At 36.9% G+C, this 20562-nt stretch overlaps 1 protein-coding gene across 1 annotated transcript in view; it reads right to left on the minus strand.

The window, feature by feature from the left end:
* The window catches only part of glrba (glycine receptor, beta a), a 35686-nt gene extending 16650 nt beyond the window's left edge, over nucleotides 1–19036 (minus strand). The window contains exons 1-8 of the mRNA XM_065275031.2: nucleotides 18923–19036; nucleotides 18553–18789; nucleotides 13297–13413; nucleotides 12675–12781; nucleotides 8101–8168; nucleotides 7778–8004; nucleotides 4778–4860; nucleotides 4552–4692 (exon numbers count right to left, since the gene is read on the minus strand). Coding sequence (XP_065131103.1) covers nucleotides 4552–4692; nucleotides 4778–4860; nucleotides 7778–8004; nucleotides 8101–8168; nucleotides 12675–12781; nucleotides 13297–13413; nucleotides 18553–18557 — 748 coding nt within the window. The 5' untranslated portion in view covers nucleotides 18558–18789; nucleotides 18923–19036. The remainder of the gene's footprint in view (nucleotides 1–4551; nucleotides 4693–4777; nucleotides 4861–7777; nucleotides 8005–8100; nucleotides 8169–12674; nucleotides 12782–13296; nucleotides 13414–18552; nucleotides 18790–18922) is intronic.
* Nucleotides 19037–20562: the final 1526 nt, after the last annotated feature.

Here is a 20562-nt window from a genome sequence, read left to right on the forward strand (position 1 = left end):
GTACAAAAATGTGGACAATTACACTGCTTCATATTCAAAGAAAAATATTTGGTTGTTAAATTATTGGTTCTTCGTAACCCCAAATAGCTGGAAGAAATCTAAAATGCAAGCCAAACCAAAGCTCGGGTCTTAGGTGGTTAAGCCTAAATTATGCTAAAACCAGGTACACACTGTCAAATAAAGACCTCACAACCTTCTGTGCATAGTCCATCTCAAATAGAATCATAAGCCTTTAACAATAGATGATTGGCTCTTTGTATTGCAAGGTGGCACTTCTATCTGGCTAGAACAGCCATTTTGTGCACTGCAATTTTCCTTTTCATAGTAATAAAATTTTGCATCATGTTAATGTCTATTATCTGTGGTTTTACCCTATCAGAGCTCAACCTCTGACTTACTCATAAGCCCACACCATCATCAGCAAAATATCATACCCTAGATTTTTGTCATGTAGCACATCATGCCATAAGCTGCGTATAGCTGCATTACCATAAACCAGTTTGAGAGACTATTAAGACCGTGCTGCAAATGATCCTGTTATTGTCTGTTGGTGATGTGATCATTTGTTTGATCATTTATGCTAGCATGTACGTGTATGTGTGTGATTATTTACTGTAAAGGAATTTCAATCTATGTTTATGTGATTTTGATTAGTTTGGTGACTCCGACGTGACTCTGTTCTCTTACATTAGTGAATACTGTATTATATAAGAGATTTGTACAGGGGAAATACACCTCAGTTCTTCCAAAACTACACACTATAGTTAAGATACTGTATGAGTATGTGTGTTTATTAAGAGGGTAATTTTTTTATTATTTAACATAATGATGACTGCACATAAGCTGACACATTATTATACTTTAGAGCTGTTCATAAATTAAAAATAAATAAATGTTTAGTTCAAATAGTTTTATTTTGTGCATATAAATAAATCACTGTGATGTGAGAGGTGAGACATAAAACTAACAGAGCTATGTGAAAAATAATTTGCCTGGGTTGACCAATCAGAATCAAGAGTTCCTGGGAGATGTGTATTGTATAAAGGTTTAATACGTGTATCAAGGTTTAATATTCCTTCAGGTTTCGTCTCCATGACATGGCTTACACAGGTAGGGTACATAAATCCTAAAAGCACCCTATATACACATATACAAACACATATGAGGAGTTTGGTTGCAAAACCCTCTAAGTGCATCTATAGTTATGGGGTAAACTTTTTGGGGTAAAAAACAGGCTGCCTTGCTGTATCATGAGTCAATGAACTCAGGGTGATTAAGGCAGATCCGGGAAACACTTTCGGACAGACTTCATAGACAGCAAAATGGAACTCGGCTTGAAATATAAACATAGAGCGGCTTTTATGATAACTAATACCATATTTGAAAACTACAATACTAATTTCTCGCTAGAAATGTATTTAAAAGGTGTAAAAAGTGAAAATATAACTTTATTTACATTAAATTTGTTTTTAATTTTATTTTTTCAAACTCGACCAGGCTCAACCAATCACATTCTCCGTGCACGGCAACGCATAGAATTGTGGGACAGGAAATGAAGGTATCTCAGGAAACAGTAAGTAAACCAAACATTGGATTCGGACATGACTTGATACCTTCCCGCCTTGAAATGCTGCCTCAGAAGCCAAAACTCTGTTAGGCTGACAAAGGATAACAATGTAAAATATCTGTTGTGCAAGAAATTGTTTTTATAACTGTCTTGGAATAGATTGTCGTGAAAGATTCCGACCCACACTGCCTGTTCCATTCACAACAGGGATTAATCTGTGAAACATTTGTCTATCATCATGGCGCCTTTCTGCAGACGCTTCCTCTTTTCTCAATTTTCTCAGTCTTACGCGTGGAAGATTAATGATGGCATTTACTAGCACTTCATCAAAACAGTCATAGTATGAAGCAAACCTACCTATTTACAAGGCTAAAATGACACATTTAACATAACTACACACTTGACATTGGAAACATCCTGCGGACTATATGTGGCAATATCATTATCACTAAAACATCATCATCATCAACAACATCCTTGTCACTGAGCCTCAGGCTCTGACTGCACCAGAATCATAGTATATCCACCAACATTTATGAACAAACAAACAAAGAACAAAGAAGCCGTTTACTTCACAGTATATCCTATCAACTGCTTTTAGGAACCCGCTTGTTTAAGAGCACCTATTGTCCGATTCACATTTTTACATTTCCTTTGGTGTGTAGGTGTGTATTAGTAAATGTTAACGATATGCAAAAGGTACAAACCCCAAAGTAAATGATGACACGAGTTATCATTTCCAATGTAAATCTCTTTTCTTGGACTACAACAGACACACGGATTGCAGGCAACAGTTTACTTCCTGGGATTGGTGATGCACAAGACCGACATTATCATAATTCCTCACACTTGGACTCATAGCCTGTAAGTTAACTCCTGTTAGCATTGCATTGTGCGCGAATCTTTCAAACATGGTAAGGAGCGTCACATTTCCGGCTGACGTCAGAGGTATTCAGGCCAGTCACAACGTACAAATTAGCTGGCCATTCAGGGACACAGAGCTTTTAAAATCTGTGCGTTTCAGGAAGAGAGTAAAATCTGGAGCTACAAAAATGTATGGTATGTGAAAAAAAATAATGTGTTTTTTAACCATAAACCACGCAAACACATTTTATAATACCAAATACACAACATAATGTTGTTTTTAGCAATGAAATAGGTGCACTTTCATCATTCAGTGCACTTTCAGTCATGACGTAAGGCAGTGTTTCTCAAACTTTTTCAGCCCAAGGACCACTTTATCTTCCAATTTTTTTCTGAGGACCACCCAACAGAATCCCACTCTAACACTCCCCGAAAAAACAACAAAATAGGAAAGATAAGCTAAGTTTAAGTTTAATATGCAACTGTTGCAAGTCAAAAACTAATTTTTTTAAAACAAATGCAATGCTATGTTTAGAAATTATTATATTAATTTTATTTCATTTGAAAAAGTAAATGTGAAATGAGTTGCAGCTTAATATTAACAACAAACTGCACATGTGAAAAAAAATGCAATTAAATTTAGTATAACAGCCTAGGTCCAACTTAATGTCATTCCAAAGAGCCATTAGTTTAAAACTGAGGTGGTGGGTATATGAAGTCTATGGTTATAACTATGGTAACAATAAAATACTGAGAAAAAATGTTTCCCTTAATGTCCAAAAACACTGAAATTACAGGGATTTTACACATGAAACAAAAACTAGTACATTACAAAATTAATAGATCTGTGGATTTTAGCTGTTTTCAGTTGACGCTTGATCTTTTATTTCGAGCCTCTTTGGTTTAGCCAACCAATCCATTTTTACGTTATTAAAACAGAAAGGCAAGAACTGATATCACAGTTTCGCAAGTGCATTAAAAATCTACATAAATAAGTGACGATTGTATAAAACTTGCCTAGTTTAGGTCATCTTTTGGCGGACCACTGGGGGGGTTTGGCGGACCACACTTTGAGAATTACTGAAGTAAGGAAACGGTTTCCGGGTCCAAGCCTCTGCTCATTTCAATAGAGGATACTATTTAAACAGCCGTTTAAGGGCACTTTTTATTCATATCACAGATTTAAGTGAAAAATTCATAAACTCTAAGTGTACATTGTAGTCTCCAGATTCACAGAATCACCGACAGCAATATTTTTATCATTTGTAAAAAAGGTCCATGTCTGGTCATCTCGGGTGTTTTGGTAGTTTGCATTATGATACGAGTGTATAGTAGCATCATTTCCCTATGGCATTTGAGATTGCTTGGACAAGGGAGCGCTGCATGACGTCAGACTTAATACTGTACGCAATGATAAAGATGTTTAATTTAGTAAGTGGCACCTAGGTATTATTTCGAAAATATGTCTCTCTTTTGCATTTTTAATCTCAATTTAATTCTAAGCGCTCAACAAAACACTTCTTAAAAATCAAATTTGCAACTGATATCACCTCTGGGTTCCTCTGTCGAATGGCAAATTAAAATTGCATTGAGGAAACAGTATTCCATGCAATGTGCTCTGGTTGCATATGAAACCCTTTGGCAAATACAACTAAATCTGACCCACATTTTTTATTTTTGCCTAGGATACAAACAAAATCCTGTAAAAGTAGTGCAGAACTGTACTACTGTATTACAATCCCAGCTAATGGGAATAAATTGGAGTGCTTGGGCACAGAAACAGAGGAATGGATCAGGTGTGCAGAGCTTGATCAGGGAGTATAAGATGTTCAGTCATGCAACATTTCATAACTGCGACATTTAGTTTGTTCCTAGGGTTCAATGTCAGGTTTCTGGCTCTGAGGATGGAGCCATTCTGCCACGCTACCCATCTGAGGAGTATTGATTTATTCAACTCTGAATCAGGAGCGTAACAGATGTATGAAGTCAGCATTTTCTTGCGTGTGTGTGATTCTCTTAAGCCACTAGTCTGCTGAAAAGTATGTTCCATTTCGATTTTCCCTTGCTTTAAGACGTATTGAAATTTTTGTGTACATTTAAAGACATATGTCAATCTAAACCTGTTCCCGGGTAGAATTTGGTGCAGTTTCCGTATGTAATGTCCTCTTGCTTCACATCAAATTGCGGCAAAGCAATTTCGTCCATCTGAACTGGGTCCCCGGACTGCCACATAAACATCAGGTCCTTTGTGGTGTAGCCAACTGTGTGCAGACACATAACATACAACATTAAGATTACTGCATAAACTTGTGGTGCCTTTGAATCACAAATGGTGCATTTACTAACAGCTCTCTAATTGTATCTTGCAGAGTTGTGTGTCCATAGGAAAGAGCGTTAGATCCAGAGGGCAAGATAGAGTGACGGACAATCTGAAAAACAGAGAAATAAAATCACTTTAAATCTTTAAACAACATTTTTGGTGTGTTTATTAAAAACACTGATAATAAAATGCGTTAAATAAATAAATTATTAAACGGGTCATTGGAATGCTTGATTCTGATTGGCCCGAAGCGACATTTGCAGGTATGTTATTCCCAGTCATTACACGCCTCTCTAAATGCTAAATTCCGATTGGCCAGTTGCGACATTCCAAGGTTCGTTCTTTTCAGATAACTACCGCTTAAAACTAATAACACTCGTTAACCCGGATGCTGCAAATCATTTTGACAGGTACAGTTTAATACACAAAATTAAATATAAACATTTATTTAATAATAATGCATTAACAACATGTATGACATCTTTGATATACCGGTATGTCTATGATTTTATATTATATTTACAAATGATTAAAGGCGGAATGCAGGATTTCTGAAAAAACAAAAAGGGAGTCGGGCCAACTAGATCATGAACCCTGCCTTTAAACCAAATAGTGTGTTTATGACATTTGAACGTCTTGTCTTATCTTAAAACCAAAAGTAAACCCGTTTTCCTCAAAGATGGTAGGTCTGTATTCATTAAAAATGAGCAAATAAAATATTTGAAATCAATATTTAATGTTCCTTACCTTACATATGAGGTAAATAGCCAGGTAATAAGCGGGATAACGTACAGGCAGCCGGTTGTCATCACAAAAAATCCCCTTCAATGTGACACAATACCCATCGTGTCCTGATCACACTGTCGGAGCTTGTTTCTTCGATAACAACCTGCTGCCTATACATTATCCCTTACTTATTTACAGTGTATATTTAGCAATAAAGTTGTCTGCATTATGCATTATGGAGCAGTAACATGCATATTTGTGCAATTATTGAAATAAAAATAAAAAATATTTCAAGAATAAATGGATGCAAGAACAAACATACTAAGACATACTAAAAACATTTGTGTTTTCTATAGTAATTACATAGTCATATGACATTATTGCATCTATAACTGACCGACAGCAACTTCCACCAAATGCACACATTTGCAGAGTTTAGAACAGACAGATTGTGTGTATCGGAGGGTATGTGAACAGAGGACAGACCCGAACACACACACACACGCAGCAAGGTTCATTAGTCCTGGCTGCATGTAGAGCATCAGTAGCAGATGATGATGACGATGATGAGAGAGCAGAAAAAGAAAGAAAGAGAGAGAGAGAGAGACAGAGAGACAGAACAAGAAAGAGAGAGAGAGAGAGAGAGAGAGAGACAGAGAGAGAGAGAGAGAGAGAGAGAGAGAAAGAGGAGAGAGAGAGAGAGAGGAGAGAGAGAGAGAGGGTTGGAGAGAGAAAGAGAGAGTAAGGGGGTGTATGGTGGGGGTCTCACCCTAAGGCTCACAAGCAAACTGCATAGCTAAGATCTGGAATATTCTCATCTGCCACAAAGAGACGTTTAGTTTTATCAAATACCCACACTGCTATACTGCAAAACTACAAATTAATGAACAATAATCATAAAAAATAAATATATATTTTTTTCTTTCTTTATCATATTTGACAAAGCATAGGCAAGACAGACTTTACTTGATTTTGTATCTACGGAAAAAAATACCGGTAAAACAAAATATTAGAGACGATAATAATAAAACATTTAACAAACACTTTTATGCTTTTGTGATTTAACATCATAAACAACTCTGCAGTGTCCACTCTTTGAATACAAATACTGTTTAGGTCCAAAATAAATCTAATTTGGACCAACATATGCTAACCATTCTGTGAATAACACTTCACTGATGTTCTCTGATTTATTACACTTTCAAACTAAATTTCTAGGGGTTGTAGAGCGCAGAATATAAAGTATATAGTAATATAGAGTGATATAAAATATAAAGTCTATTTAGTGCTTTACTCGATGTCTATTTTCATTTTGCGACCTCCTCAAATAGGTATAATCTATCCCGACACACACCAACATATTTTTAAATGGAAATAAGAGAAAAATAAATTTTTTACCTCATTTATAATTGAGTAGTTTTTATTTTCCTTGTCAGTTTAATTTATGAAAACATGTAATTTAAATCAAAATCATTGTCACTGCTAGTCATAAAATGGTCATTCACCACAATAACAAAGCGCGACCCACCTTATCCCACTGTGCCACCCACAAGCAAATCCCAACCCGTAGTTTGAAAACCCCTGCACTAACCTCGTAACAGCACTGCTATTGTGTGTTCATCACATTCATTGCTTTGCAACAAATAAAATGTTTAGCTTAACGAACAGTTTTGGGGAAAGTTACTTTTAAAAAGAATGCATTACAATATTAAGTTACTCCCCAAAAAAGTAACTAACTGCGTTACTTAGTTACTTTTCACGGAAAATAATGCTTACGTTATTTTTAAGTTACTTTTGCGTTACTTTTTCTTACTTGGCTGAAGCTTGATCTCTCTCAGGCCTTGCAGGTGTTTTTTTATCGCAAAAATTTCAAGCCATCTCCGTTTTTGACTCAAACTGTTCCCGCTCAGGCGCATAGAGTGCATAACTCTACGTTAATACGTTCAGTTTAATTCAGTACATTATTTTATTTTTAAATTGAATTAATTACACTGAAAAGTAACTTGCATTACTTTTTTTTTTAAAGTAACTCAAATATTAAAGTGTACATTTATAAAGTAATGCGTTACTTTACTCGTTACTTCAGAAAAGTAATATTATTATGTAATGAACGTTACTTGTAATGTGTTACCCCCAACACTGTTAACGAATGAAACGCTTGCTAATGGTTTGCATTTTACCAAAAAAGAAATTAGAGAAATAGTTATAGATTTGTTTTTAGGACTGCTGTATAAAAGCAAGATCACAAATTGCTAACCCTTCCCTAAACCTGTGAGATGTTTGACTGTGGCTTACAATACCTCATGCTAATGAGGACGTCTCCATTACGGAAGATGAAGAGAAGTATGTTGTCCTGGGTAACATCGTGAAAATTTGCATTTTTTTCATTGGCAAAAAACAGATCTGGCTTCCAAAGGCACTGGAACATTTTCGGATCAACAGTCAATGCATCCGACTTAAAATCTGCGGGTAACCGCAATCGCGGGTCATTCCAGCGCTGACGTAGAAATATATTTATACGGTAATCCTAGAAATAAAGCACAGTCACATACACAAATATTAGTATAGTGTAGTATTATTAAATTAGCATATATTACAACAACAAAAAGAGTTTTGCTCTAACCATTGTGGTCTCCTGGATCGAGCCAAAGCTGTTGATGAAGATGTTCACCTTATCCTCCACTGGAATACCTACGAACACATGATAATACCCCTTGTGAAAAATATGATTATGGACATCAACCATATGCGTGGGATACAGGCTGTGTGCTTTTCTCAGATTGCTCCAAGTGCAAACAAATGCTTGTGATACTCTGCGAATCTACAAATATGAGTATATCCTGTGCTCGACTGGAAAGGAACTTTGGAGGAAGCTCGTTGATCTAATAGTTTCTCTCGACACATTCTTATCCCAGTGGGATCAAAATGACACATTATGGATCCACAGGGTCCAAGGATCCTTTGCAGCACAATGGAAGAGAACTTCCAATTACGTTATACAATACAAACTCCACTGTGCTGTGATGCTGTGACTACATTATCATTGACTTCTCAAAAATCCAAGGGTCTTATTTTCAACTTGCTCTATCATCTGGCTAGAGGTCTAAGAGGTTTGACTATAACAGAGAAAACATGAAAATAGTTTACCTACTGTACCATACACTATTATAACTAGATTTGTGTTTCCCGAAGGCAACAGCAGTGCTTGCAAGGTTGTGAAAAAATAGTGGTGAAGTTTAAGGAATTGATTCTGCTTTGATTAAATACTGCATCAGACCGATTTCGCTGTTGTCATGACAGCAAACATTTCTGTCTCCTCCACACAGGAATCAACACAAAGTCGCTGTGCTGTGGAAAAGAAGCTATTAGCGGTTATATGTTCTGTATCCAAGTCAAGACTTAACACAATTCAGAATCCAAATAGAAGTAGGAAAGTTGCCTAATCGCAAAGCAATATGCAAAAACTATGATGATGATGGCTGTTGGTTACATTTGGAATACTGAACTACATCAGTTAAAGTAATAGCAAGATTTTTATCTTAAACTTCAACTTTTCTTAGATTTTATAATAAAATATTTTAAGTTTAAAGCAAAATCAGTTTGTAAGACTGTAATTATCTACAAAACACATTTTGAATGTGACTTTTAAGCAGTTTGTGATGATTTATGTGAAGAAAGTTTAATACCTTATACCAGAATGTTTGAGGAGTAACACCTGGCAAGCACTGTATTAAAGGAATATTTCATTTTCTTAAAAGAAAAATCCAGATAATTTACTCCCCACCATGTCATCCAAAATGTTGATGTCTTTCTTTGTTCAGTCCAGAAGAAATTATGTTTTTTGAGGAAAACATTGCAGAATTTTTCTCATTTTAATGGACTTTAATAGAGCCCAACATTTAATACTTAACTCAACACTTACCAGTTTTTTTCAACGGAGTTTCAAAGGACTATAAACGATCCCAAACGAGGCATAAGGGTCTTATCTAGCAATACGATTGTCATTTTTGACAAGAAAAATAAAAAATATGTACTTTTAAACCACAACTTTTGGTCCAGCGCAACCTAACGTAAATGCGTAGTGATGTAGGGAGGTCACGTGTTACATATATAAAATGCACATTTGCGGACCATTTTAAACAATAAACTGACACAAAGACATTAATTAGTATCATTCCACATACAACAACGTAGGAAGGGTCCTCTTTCAAGACGCTTGTAAACCCTGGGGCGGAGTTTCGCGTTCGTCCTCTGTGACCTCTTGACGTCATGACGTATTGCGTGGGGTCAGCTGGCGCATCACGACCGGATCTACATGACGAGAAGTTGTGGTTTAAAACTGTATATTTGTTATTTTTATTGTCAAAAATGACAATCGTTTTGCTAGATAAGACCCTTATGCCTCGTTTGAGATTGTTTATAGTCCTTTGAAACTCCGTTGAAAAAAACGTTAAGTGTTGAGTTAAGTATTAAATGTTGGGCTCTATTAAAGTCCATTAAAATGAGAAAAATCCTGCAATGTTTTCCTCAAAAAACATAATTTCTTCTCGACTGAACAAAGAAAGACATCAACATTTTGGATGACATGGTGATGAGTAGATTATCTGGACTAATCCTTTAAAAAACTATGAACTGAACCATTTGAAATGGGGAAATCTGCTTAAATGTAATCTGGTATCAAACTTCTTAATTTAAAGTCCCACTGTGGGGAAAATCAGGTTTTTATTGTTGTTTATATGCAGTGGTGACCGGTGACTTCTTTTTTGAGGGCGCACAAAACAAAGCTCATCAAAACATGCATGTAGCCTATCGTCATGTCAAAATATATGCATCACGTGTCATGTCAAAATATGTGCCTACTGCAGATGCTTCGAAGAGGTTTATGATAAAAGAGACACTCACGTTTGCCAAATACTAACTTAATCTCATGTGAAATCAGAGTTTAGTGTTAAAGCTCACATAACACAAGCGGTTTCTGCATTTCTGATGTTACTCTGGAGTGAGTAGTATTACATCCTTTATATCTAAGAAAAGTCTTTAGTTTAATCAGCTTTATAAAAGGCAGATCAGCTTTAATGATTCTTTCCGATAATGTACGAAAAACCACGGCAAACCCCTGAAACGTCAGCAGTTCCTGTTAACTTTCCGAAACTTGTACAAACCCTGGCGAAGTGCATTCGGCACAAAAATACTCTGCAACACGTCCAACTGCTTTTTTGACACTTTGCCTATGTTTAGCATGAGGAAACAACTCTTAAACTGTGTTAATAATTCAGAATGCATGAACCACCTCTTTAAGTTAGTGTCTTGCAAGTATTTTGTGAACCTCTTCTATCATAAACCCTTTTGACGCGTGTGCAGCACACACGTACATATGCCCCTTGAAAGAGAAGTCACCGGCCGTCACTGTTTATATGTCTATGTGGTGTTTTCAATATGTTTTAAACAAGCCATGTACCAAATAGGCATGGGCCGGTTACCGGTTTCAAGGTATACAGAGGTTTTAAAGAGTCAAGGTTACAAAACCACTAACATTTTCTGTAATAACGTTTGCAAGGTATGAGCTGGGTTTACACAAAAAATTTTGTGTTGCAATGGCAAAACCGCAAAACTGTAAAACTGTGACATTTTTGCTTAAGGTTATCATACCTTACCTAGTACCAATTCATTAACACCATTCCTGAGCATTTTTTCCATAAAATTGGAGACAGCCTCATTCCTGCAGTTTAAAATTGCCTTGGTTTCCAACGTCACAAACATGTAACCAATCATATCAACACAGTTAAATGCGTGGATCAGTAGTTCCAGTTATAGATATTATGTATGGATGACTCGGAGCTGAAACAATTGCAGCACTGCTGCTTCTGTGCTGCTAATACATACAGGGTGAGAGCTATAACCTGTTAACATCAATGCAAAAGACGGATGATGGGACTGATTCCCATATTTCATATCTATAGTCCAAACTGTGCGATGGAATAGAGGCAGGAACTAATTTGAACGTTCATAGATTGGCATATACTAAATGAGACAAGGGTGTAGAGTTATATTAAAGGGGTCATATTATGATTTTAAGATGTAAAATAAGTCTTTGGTGTCCCCAGAGTGCATACGTTTTAGCTCAAAATACCCCACGGATAATATATTATAGCATGTTAAAATTGCCACTTTGTAGGTGTGAGCAAAAATGTGCCAGTTTTGGTAAGTATGTCCTTTAAAATGCAAAATGAGCTGACGAAATGCAAATTTGATCGCCGTGATGGTCTTTTGTTGAAATTGAAACTCATTTGTGCTGTCAACTATTTTCTCTCTCTCTTTCTCTCTGCACTAAATGGCAGTGCCGTGGTTTGATAGTGCAGATTAGGGGGCAGCATTATTGTAATAAGAACTGCTACCTACGTCACAAAACAGGCGAAATCTGAAGAACCTAATTTATCAAATGCTTGCAGAGAATGGTTTACCAAAAACAAAGTTACTGGGTTGTTTTTCATATTGATGAGGTTGATAGAAGCATTAAGGACCAAAATATAACACTTAAAGGGACATTCCACTTTTTTAAAATATGATCTTCAGGTCTGGCGCTAGCACTTTTAGCATAGCTTAGCCCAATCCATTGAATCTGATTAGACCATTAGCATCGCGCTCAAAAATAACCAAAGAGTTCCAATATTTTTCCTATTTAAAACTTGACTCTTCTGTAGTTACATTGTGTACTAAGACCGACAGAAAATTAAAAGTTGCAATTTTCTAGGCAGATATGGCCAGGAACTATACTCTCATTCTGGCGTAATAATCAAGGACTTTGCTGATGCAGCAGGCGTATATTACGCAGTGCCTGAAAACAGTCCCCTGCTATTGAAAGTAACCAAGGGGAGCTGGAAAATTAGCATATTTTAAAAAAGTGAAATGTCCTTTTAAACATGAAAAAGGGGACAAAAGATTACTGGGTGGCACCCTTTTAAAAAGAACTAATTTGGGTGCATATTAGTGCCTCAAATGTATATATTGGTACCTCACAGGTACATATCTGTACCTTAATGGTACATATTAGGAACAATTTAAAGGTTACCATACCAGTGACAGCTTTTGTACTTTCATTTCTGACAGTATAAGTGTATTTCATTTTTTATGTTACCCTCTCATTTTTGTTTAGCAAAATAAAAGAAGGTATACACTGGTAATGCTCTGAAGTCTCACCTTTGAAGTTCGGTCGTATTCGTGAATCGTAGGTCATCAGCAGACGATTTAAAATGTTGCTCGTGGAGTTGCCGGGGACTCTGTCTAGATCTTCTGCTGATAACTGACTGGCAATGATAAAACAGACAAACACTATACTGCCAGTATTAGAAAAAAATCAGCAGTTTTAACTCAAATAATAATCACTTATAAATAAAATAGCTGCTTTGATAACATATAGCTTCATTATCCAAGGTAAATGTTTGTGTGCTAACCAAGAACTGAATAGTTATCTGAGTGCAGTTAAAGGAGGAAACGCTTGTGCTTATTAATACAGAGATATGCCATGACCTGGTAATGGCCACAGCTCCTGTCTGCTGGCCTGGGGTCAGTTTATCTGGATTTGCTAACATACTGTGTGATGCAAAAAAGATGCTGATCCCAGACTGGTGTTTATAGATGTATGCAATCAGATAGATCCCAATATTTATAGCCAGATTTTCACTCTGCTTAATAGCACTGTAATTCTCCATGACTGACAACCTCACGTCCTTGGCAATCTTAAAGGATTATACTCACACGTAGGATGTGCTCACACGTATGTGTGTATATGCAAGTATGAGTTACTGCCTTGGTGACTTACGAGGGACAGATGACTTGTTTGCCCTTTTTCCCTTTCTTGGGTTTGCCTCCTTCTTCTAAGGAGAACTGTACCAGCAGCATCAACAAGATCAAGCCCTTAAGAACCATATCTGCACACCTGCATTACACACACATATAAGTTAGCAAAAATACTATCATAAAACAGATTTATACCAAAACTTTAGACTCACCAGAGTACCAAACCTTCTTTTAGTTTATTTAAACTTCATATATCCCAATCTCAGGCCCAGAGTACCAGCTGGGCAATATATCAGAATTTAATTCTACTTACTAACATTAAGTTTAAAGGGATAGTTCAGCCAAAAATGAAAATTACCCTATGATTTACTAGCGTACGAGTGGAGATGAGAGACGCTATGTCATATGCTGGAAACACACTCTCTCGTAAATGCGCGTTGGTCGTTACCAAAGGGCTAGTTATTTTAGTTTGTAAAGTTTTAAAGGCCTTTATTAACCCCTGGGGCCGTGTGGAATACTTCAGTGAAGTATAGATGGATTTCAAATCAGTAGCACTATTTACTACCACTATAAAGCTAAGACATTTTCTAATATAACTATAATTGTGTTCGTCTGAAAAAAAAAAAATATTTTTTTTGCTAAACTATCCCTTTAACGGTTGTGTGTAAATGTTAGCGCCATCTAATGGTGAGATTGTGGATTGCGACAGCTCACCCCTCAATTTCAAAGCGCATATGGTACCCACCACAGGACAAAAAAGTAATTGTCTGCGACAACGTGGGACAAAACCACTGATCTATATAAATGACTGGATTGCGCATAAAACGCTTAACGTAACAGCGTGAGGTGAAGCCAGCGCAGAGTTCGAGCGGCCATCTTGGAATACCCAACCGGCAGAGGGCATCATTGACTTCCATTCAAAAACATGATCTAATTTCACCTGCTTTACAGCATATAAGTCACACAAGGTAAATTTTTAGGATATGTGTACGTTAAATAGTTAATTCTGGTGTTATTTGCAATGTTTATGTTTAAATCAGGCAATATAATGGATTTATAAAAAAACGTTAAGGTGAGTGTGTCTGCTGCATTCTGTTAATGAAAAGGGTATAAATAAAGTTTTTTGACATTAAGCTGCACCGTCAATGTTATTTCTCTGAATAAGTTTAGTTAACTTGTAAAGATAACATAATTACAAAACCAGCAAATGATTGCGTGCACATACGGTACAAAGCATGACTATTTATTTAGATTTTAGAATGAGCATGTTTGTCATTAATACTAAATATGCTGCGGTCTGTCTGCTGATCTGATACTGTTAAGAATGTAACGTTATAATAACTGATTAAAAAGCAAAATGTACAACGTTCAGTAAATAACTATGTACATGCTTAGGACGTTTGCATGGTAATAATATACAGGGAGACTTCAGATATAAAAACAGAGACTAATAAAGTGATGTTTTATCATTAAAATCTGATGGCGTCCATTGATTTAATAGAATGTTTGGGTATACCAACATAGCCGCGCGGTGGCTTCACAGTTGTGACGTCATGCGCAATCCAGTCATGTATATAGATCAGTGGACAAAACCAAGGGGCAACCTTCCGGACTCTGTTGTGCCAACACAGAAGTGACTTAAACTGCAATTCATCAGTTGGCCGCTAGAGGCTGGCTCCAAAAGGGAGTCAATTCCTATAGACCCCTATGTTAAAATGGCCAACTGTAAAGCATAAATAAATATGTTTACAACCTGCTACAAAATTTTTTATTTTGGTCTATACAGCAAATTTTGCCCTACATGACAACTGTGAGTTCTTTAAATTCTGCATAATTAAGGGCGTGAACGCATGAGTGAGAGGTGAATTGCCACTGCTGTCATTCCCCGACTAGCTAGGTGTTCATGGTTTCAGCAGAGAGTCAACTTAGGTCCACCCACATCCCGCCTCTTTGCTAATTTTCCGTAGGGGTGTGACGGATCAGAAAACTCACGGTTCGGATTACACAGATAATTTTTCGGATGAGCAGAAAAAGGGGTGGAAAATATAATAACAAATAAAGAAATCAAAAAAATTTATAAAAAAAGAAGAAAGTTGCACATTAAGGGGTTGTGCACACCAAAACTTTTAAACGCGGCTGAAAATGCCTGGAGGACACTGATTGCCAGCTGTTTCTTCAGCGGAGCGCCAGCTTTCTTAAGCCGAACGCTTTGGTAGCTGTGATACTTAAGCTGTGAGCCGGTTGGTTGTTGTGATATTTGTCCCGCCCCTCCTCCACTGTGACTGGACGGCTGTGTGAGAACTGACATTGATGAGCGGAGCTTTTCACCCAAAGTTCTCTTTCAACTCTCCACGCTCAGCGGCGAGTGCGGAAAAAACGCAGAACGCCGGTTTTCAGCGTGGAAGAAAACCGCTAGCGGCTAGCTTATTTGAAAAATGGCGAGCTTCCATTGGAAACAATTGAAAACATAAGCCAGCCGCAGGCGTAAAAGCTTTGGTGTGCACGCCTTTTAAGAGGCAGGAAACACCAAAGCTTTTTACTCCTCCACTGTTATAGGACGGTCGTATGAGAACTGACATTGACGAGCGAAGCTTTTGACCGAAAGTTGAATCTCTGTCAACTTCGACGCTTCGGCTTTCAGTGCGGAAACAATCCGCCAGTTGCTGGCTGTTTTTTAAAAAACGCCACGCTTCCATTGGAAACCATTGAAAACATGCGCCAGCCACGGGCGTAAAAGCTTTAGTATGCACGCCCCCTAAGTAAGATCTAAAATTAGCATTAGGTACAGAAATCAAATTAAATGAATAATAACACTGTCTTTAAAAAATAAAAATTATATTTAATTTATACAATAGAGCTACAGAAGTGATTTTCTCTTTGTCTTGGGTTGTTTGATGAACATTAATGACAGACTTAAGTAGGTTAACTGAGGTTACTTTCTCTTTAAGACCAAATAAGGTTTCTGACTTAAGACAAAAACAAATGTTTTTATTAGAAAAAGAGTACTGTGAAGATCATATTGTTTGTATGTGCCCTGTCAAGAACAGAAAGAGTTTACTTGCTTTTTGAAACGCGTCTTTCCATGTATGTACTATTGAGTGCACTTGAACTTGGTGTAAAATAAGTCTAGTTTTTACATTTGTGCTTATAACAAGCAAAAATATCTGCCAATGGGGTGAGAAAAAAATCTTGTAATAAGATTTCTTTTTTTTTACACTTAAAGCAAAATTTTCTCACCCCATTGGAAGATAATTTTGCTTGTTTTAAGCACAAATTTACTTAAATTGTATATTTTTTTGTATAAAACCTAGACTTATTTTCTTAGGTAATTTTGCTCATCAAGAAAATACTTGATTTAAGAATTTTTAGATACTTCTACTGAAAACAAGACAAAAATACTAAGTTAGAAAGTCATTTTTTGCAGTGGACGGAGGGGAATTCCAAACAGCACAGCATAAACAGTTGCCCCACATAAAAACGTTACGTTGTTTTTCATTGCTTTTTTTGACAAATGTATTTTAATCGACTACAGTATGAGATACAGTAGCGCAACTCTCTCTAAAGTTTACACATCAAGAGTTCTGATCTTTGAAGGAAATAGGGATGATCACATCTGACTGGACTCAGCTGGACTGAACACATTCAAACACATGTGCGTCTGTGCATACAAAAAATGCTCACTTTAGCGCCTTTTGTGGTTAAATTGTTTAACATCACTTGAATGTTAACCTTTGCAAGCCTTTGAAACACATGCAGATGATAAACTTTCCCTATTTAAATTTGCGTATTAATCCGCGAATTGCATGCGAGCTGAACCGTGGGTCGTGATCCGTCACAGTACTAATTTTCGGTTATCCAGGATTGACGCAGTGCCATGGTGGCAGCACCTAGGCTCTGCCTACTTTGGGCTTCAAAAATGCTCTTTACAAGCCTACGGGTGACATCACAGATACTATATATAGTCTATGGACGAAACACGCGCAGTAGAACAGTCTGTCCGTTTAGGGCTACTGTAGAGACATAATGGCAACATTCATGTAAGGGGACCCGCGGTGTATGTACATAAAAATGGGGCTTATTTTAAGGTGATAAAAACAATATAGGTCTTTATACACCACTGATAATATAGTTATGTATATTATATTGCTTGTCGATCAAGAGATCCTTCTAAAAAATACAAAATGCACCTTTAAAGCGTTACATTTATTTCATCCGTTACCATAGGGCATGAGTATCATATATTTTGATATCACTGTTTAACTGCACCTTGTAATAGATTAAAGCTGAATCTAATTTCTCATTGAGAACAGTTCTGTGTCTGTCTACCCTGTAACTTTTAAATGTACTGGGATTGTAAAAAGAAATGTGCACATATTACATATTTCACAGTCAATATCCTTTTCTGTTCCAAGAACAGTATTTTCGTTTATTTTTTTCATAACAGTGGAACTGCTATGATTCTTGAGACATTTTCAATTATCTTTATTATATGACATATAATATATGTAACAATATAATATATAAAAGAGTTGATCAAACAGTAAGGGACAAGATAAATTAATCATTTTCTCAGAAAATCCTTTTTGGAGGGGGGATACAAATATACAGAACTACACATGCAGACAGACGTAGGACTTCAATAATAAACGCTTCCTGGGTTTCCATTGCTTAAACGGCTGCAATCTGTCAATATCTTCTAATCTCTAATAAAATAAATATGGAGAGGTTTCCCTGACAGAGCTTATCCTAGTCCCAGACTAAAATGCATGTTTGAGCTTTCTTCATTTAAAAACATTTTGCAGTGACATACTGTATCTTAAAATATATCAGTGACATTTGTTGTCTCAAGATACACACCAGTACTGTTTTTGTTAGACATGTTTGTAAAACTACTTAAACGTCCTAATATAACTAAGGTTTAGTCCTGGATAAATCTAGACATCGTCTGGGAAACTGTCCCATAAAGTAACATAGATCCTCACATCTAGATAGTTCAGAATCAGATCTTCAGACCACGAGAATGAAATGCTGATGAATTAAGGGTAATAAACGCGTTCGCTTCAGCGACAGTGTGTCGGGACAGGATCCAACCCTCGGGATCCGCAGTGAGGACATGGGAGAAGACTCAACACACAGCGTTCAACATTGTCACAGACTCTCAAACATACATTCACAAACCAAGCCGCTCATAAGTCACTTTGGAAACTTGCCAAATCACGCTGGACAGGGACGCTCACCGACGGCAACATTTAAAATATAACAATACACGCAGCCTTACCTCATGAGGAAAGCAGAAAGACTATTTCAGTTTTCTCCGCTTGCACGCGCGTCTATCATTGTATGTAAATCCACGGCGCACTCAGTTTCGGCCTGTGTGCGCGTGACGAGTCTGCGTGGATGTACCTGTGCCGCTGCAGTGATGCTGCCGAGCTCTCGCGTGATGAGGCGCTGTCCCGCACCGGCGTCACTTTCTCCGGCTGGGTTGAAGTTACGAAAGCAAATGATATCTACTGAGCTGTAATACGAATGCATTTGAAAATACTATAAGAGACTCGTATTTGTAATACAAAGTGTAAAACATTCACACAAGCAGCGACTCTGAATGAATTAATGAATGGATCTTTTGGTGCGGGTTTTGTGGACCTCACCTCGATTCGTCCTTTCGAGTCACATTAAATTACAGATCCTCTCTCTTTAACACATTTGCACCGAGAACATAAACGTAAATGAGGGCACGGGCTGTGTATGCGCGTTTGTGAGAGAGAGACGGATAAGAGAGAGAGAGAAGTGGCAGGAAAGATTAATGAGCCTATGTTAGTAAGGGAATGAGAGGAGAAGGAGAAAGATTCCCACACATAAACTAAAGAGGGATGAGAAAACTGAATGAATTCTTGCTCAGTATACAGTTACATGCGTGAATATACATTTAGTGCTTCGTACTGTAGGCGCGCGTCAGGCGAGGAGAAATGGGTAGCTAGAAATACAGGCGGATTGGGAATAAAGCACTATTACACCAGTGTTTGAACATTTGTGAAGCCACTGTGCTCACACAGTGTGGCAGTATGCCAGCATGCTGCAGAGGAGACGCACACAAACTCTCTGTCTACACAAACACACACACACACACAGGCCGGACAGATTCAAGGGTCTTTACAAATTACAAACTTACCTCAGCATTTCAGATACAACTGGTTTAAAACGTCGTTAACTGTTCCCCTCTATCAGACACACGCGTGCGCGCGCGCACACACACACACCGTGTGTTTCCATGTTTTATGGGGACTTTCGTCCAAATTATTGTGCACATGCCATTTTTGTAGATTTTTCCAATACAGTCAGTAAGTTTACAAATTTTATTTTACCCTCAACAGTTATATGACAGTGTGGATGTTATTATATTTAAATGAAATAAATATGTCAGAAGATACTTTGAAAAATATGCAAAATTATTACGCAGAATGCACCTTAACCATATTTATAATAATATAATGGATGAAAATAATCCAAAAACAGATATCTGTCAAATGTCCTGCATGGACAGATTTTTTTTTTCAAAAAAACAAAAACAAAACCAAAACAATATAAAATAAATAATTAATGTATTCACACAAGTTACATAATAATATGAGCATATCTTTGACATGACTTTAACTCTCCCATTCATTAAACTTGTAAGTATACAAGTATAGTATTGTCTTTATATCTCTTGAGGATGCTAGTATTGCATTCCTAAGTTGATGTTTTGAATTATATTGCTGTCCAACTCACAGATATTTCCAATAATGATGCTCCACAGACTCTGAATACAAGCACTAAGGTCAGAGGATGATGGTGGTCACACCTTGATTTCTTTCTTATTTTATGCCCATATGAATGTCAGTGATGCTTTTTGCAGCATGGTGTGTTTTCCTCATGATTCCTTTTTTATCCCATAGTGAAAAACCATCTTTTAGAAAATCTACATATCTTTTAGATGTCTTTTTGACCCCCTAAAAGGACCTACCATCTTACTTCCCAATATTCCAGTCCAAATCATTACTCTGCCACCTCTCCATAATGTTACGGTCTTGTTTGAACATAGTGGCGATTCACCAACAATCCAGAATGACATTTATCGCTACTATTTAGTGTAATATGACATGTCAATGAATAAAACTGATTGAAAATAGTCTCTTCTTGTATTTTGAGCTCACAGCAAAGGTTTCATTTTTGCAAGTTTTGGTTTGGGGAAGGGGTAGAAATACAGCTTTATGCACTGAAGGATCCTGTATTGAGGGGCTTTTGGGAT

Source organism: Paramisgurnus dabryanus, chromosome 4 (genome assembly GCF_030506205.2).
Source record: "Paramisgurnus dabryanus chromosome 4, PD_genome_1.1, whole genome shotgun sequence".
NCBI lineage: Eukaryota > Metazoa > Chordata > Actinopteri > Cypriniformes > Cobitidae > Paramisgurnus > Paramisgurnus dabryanus.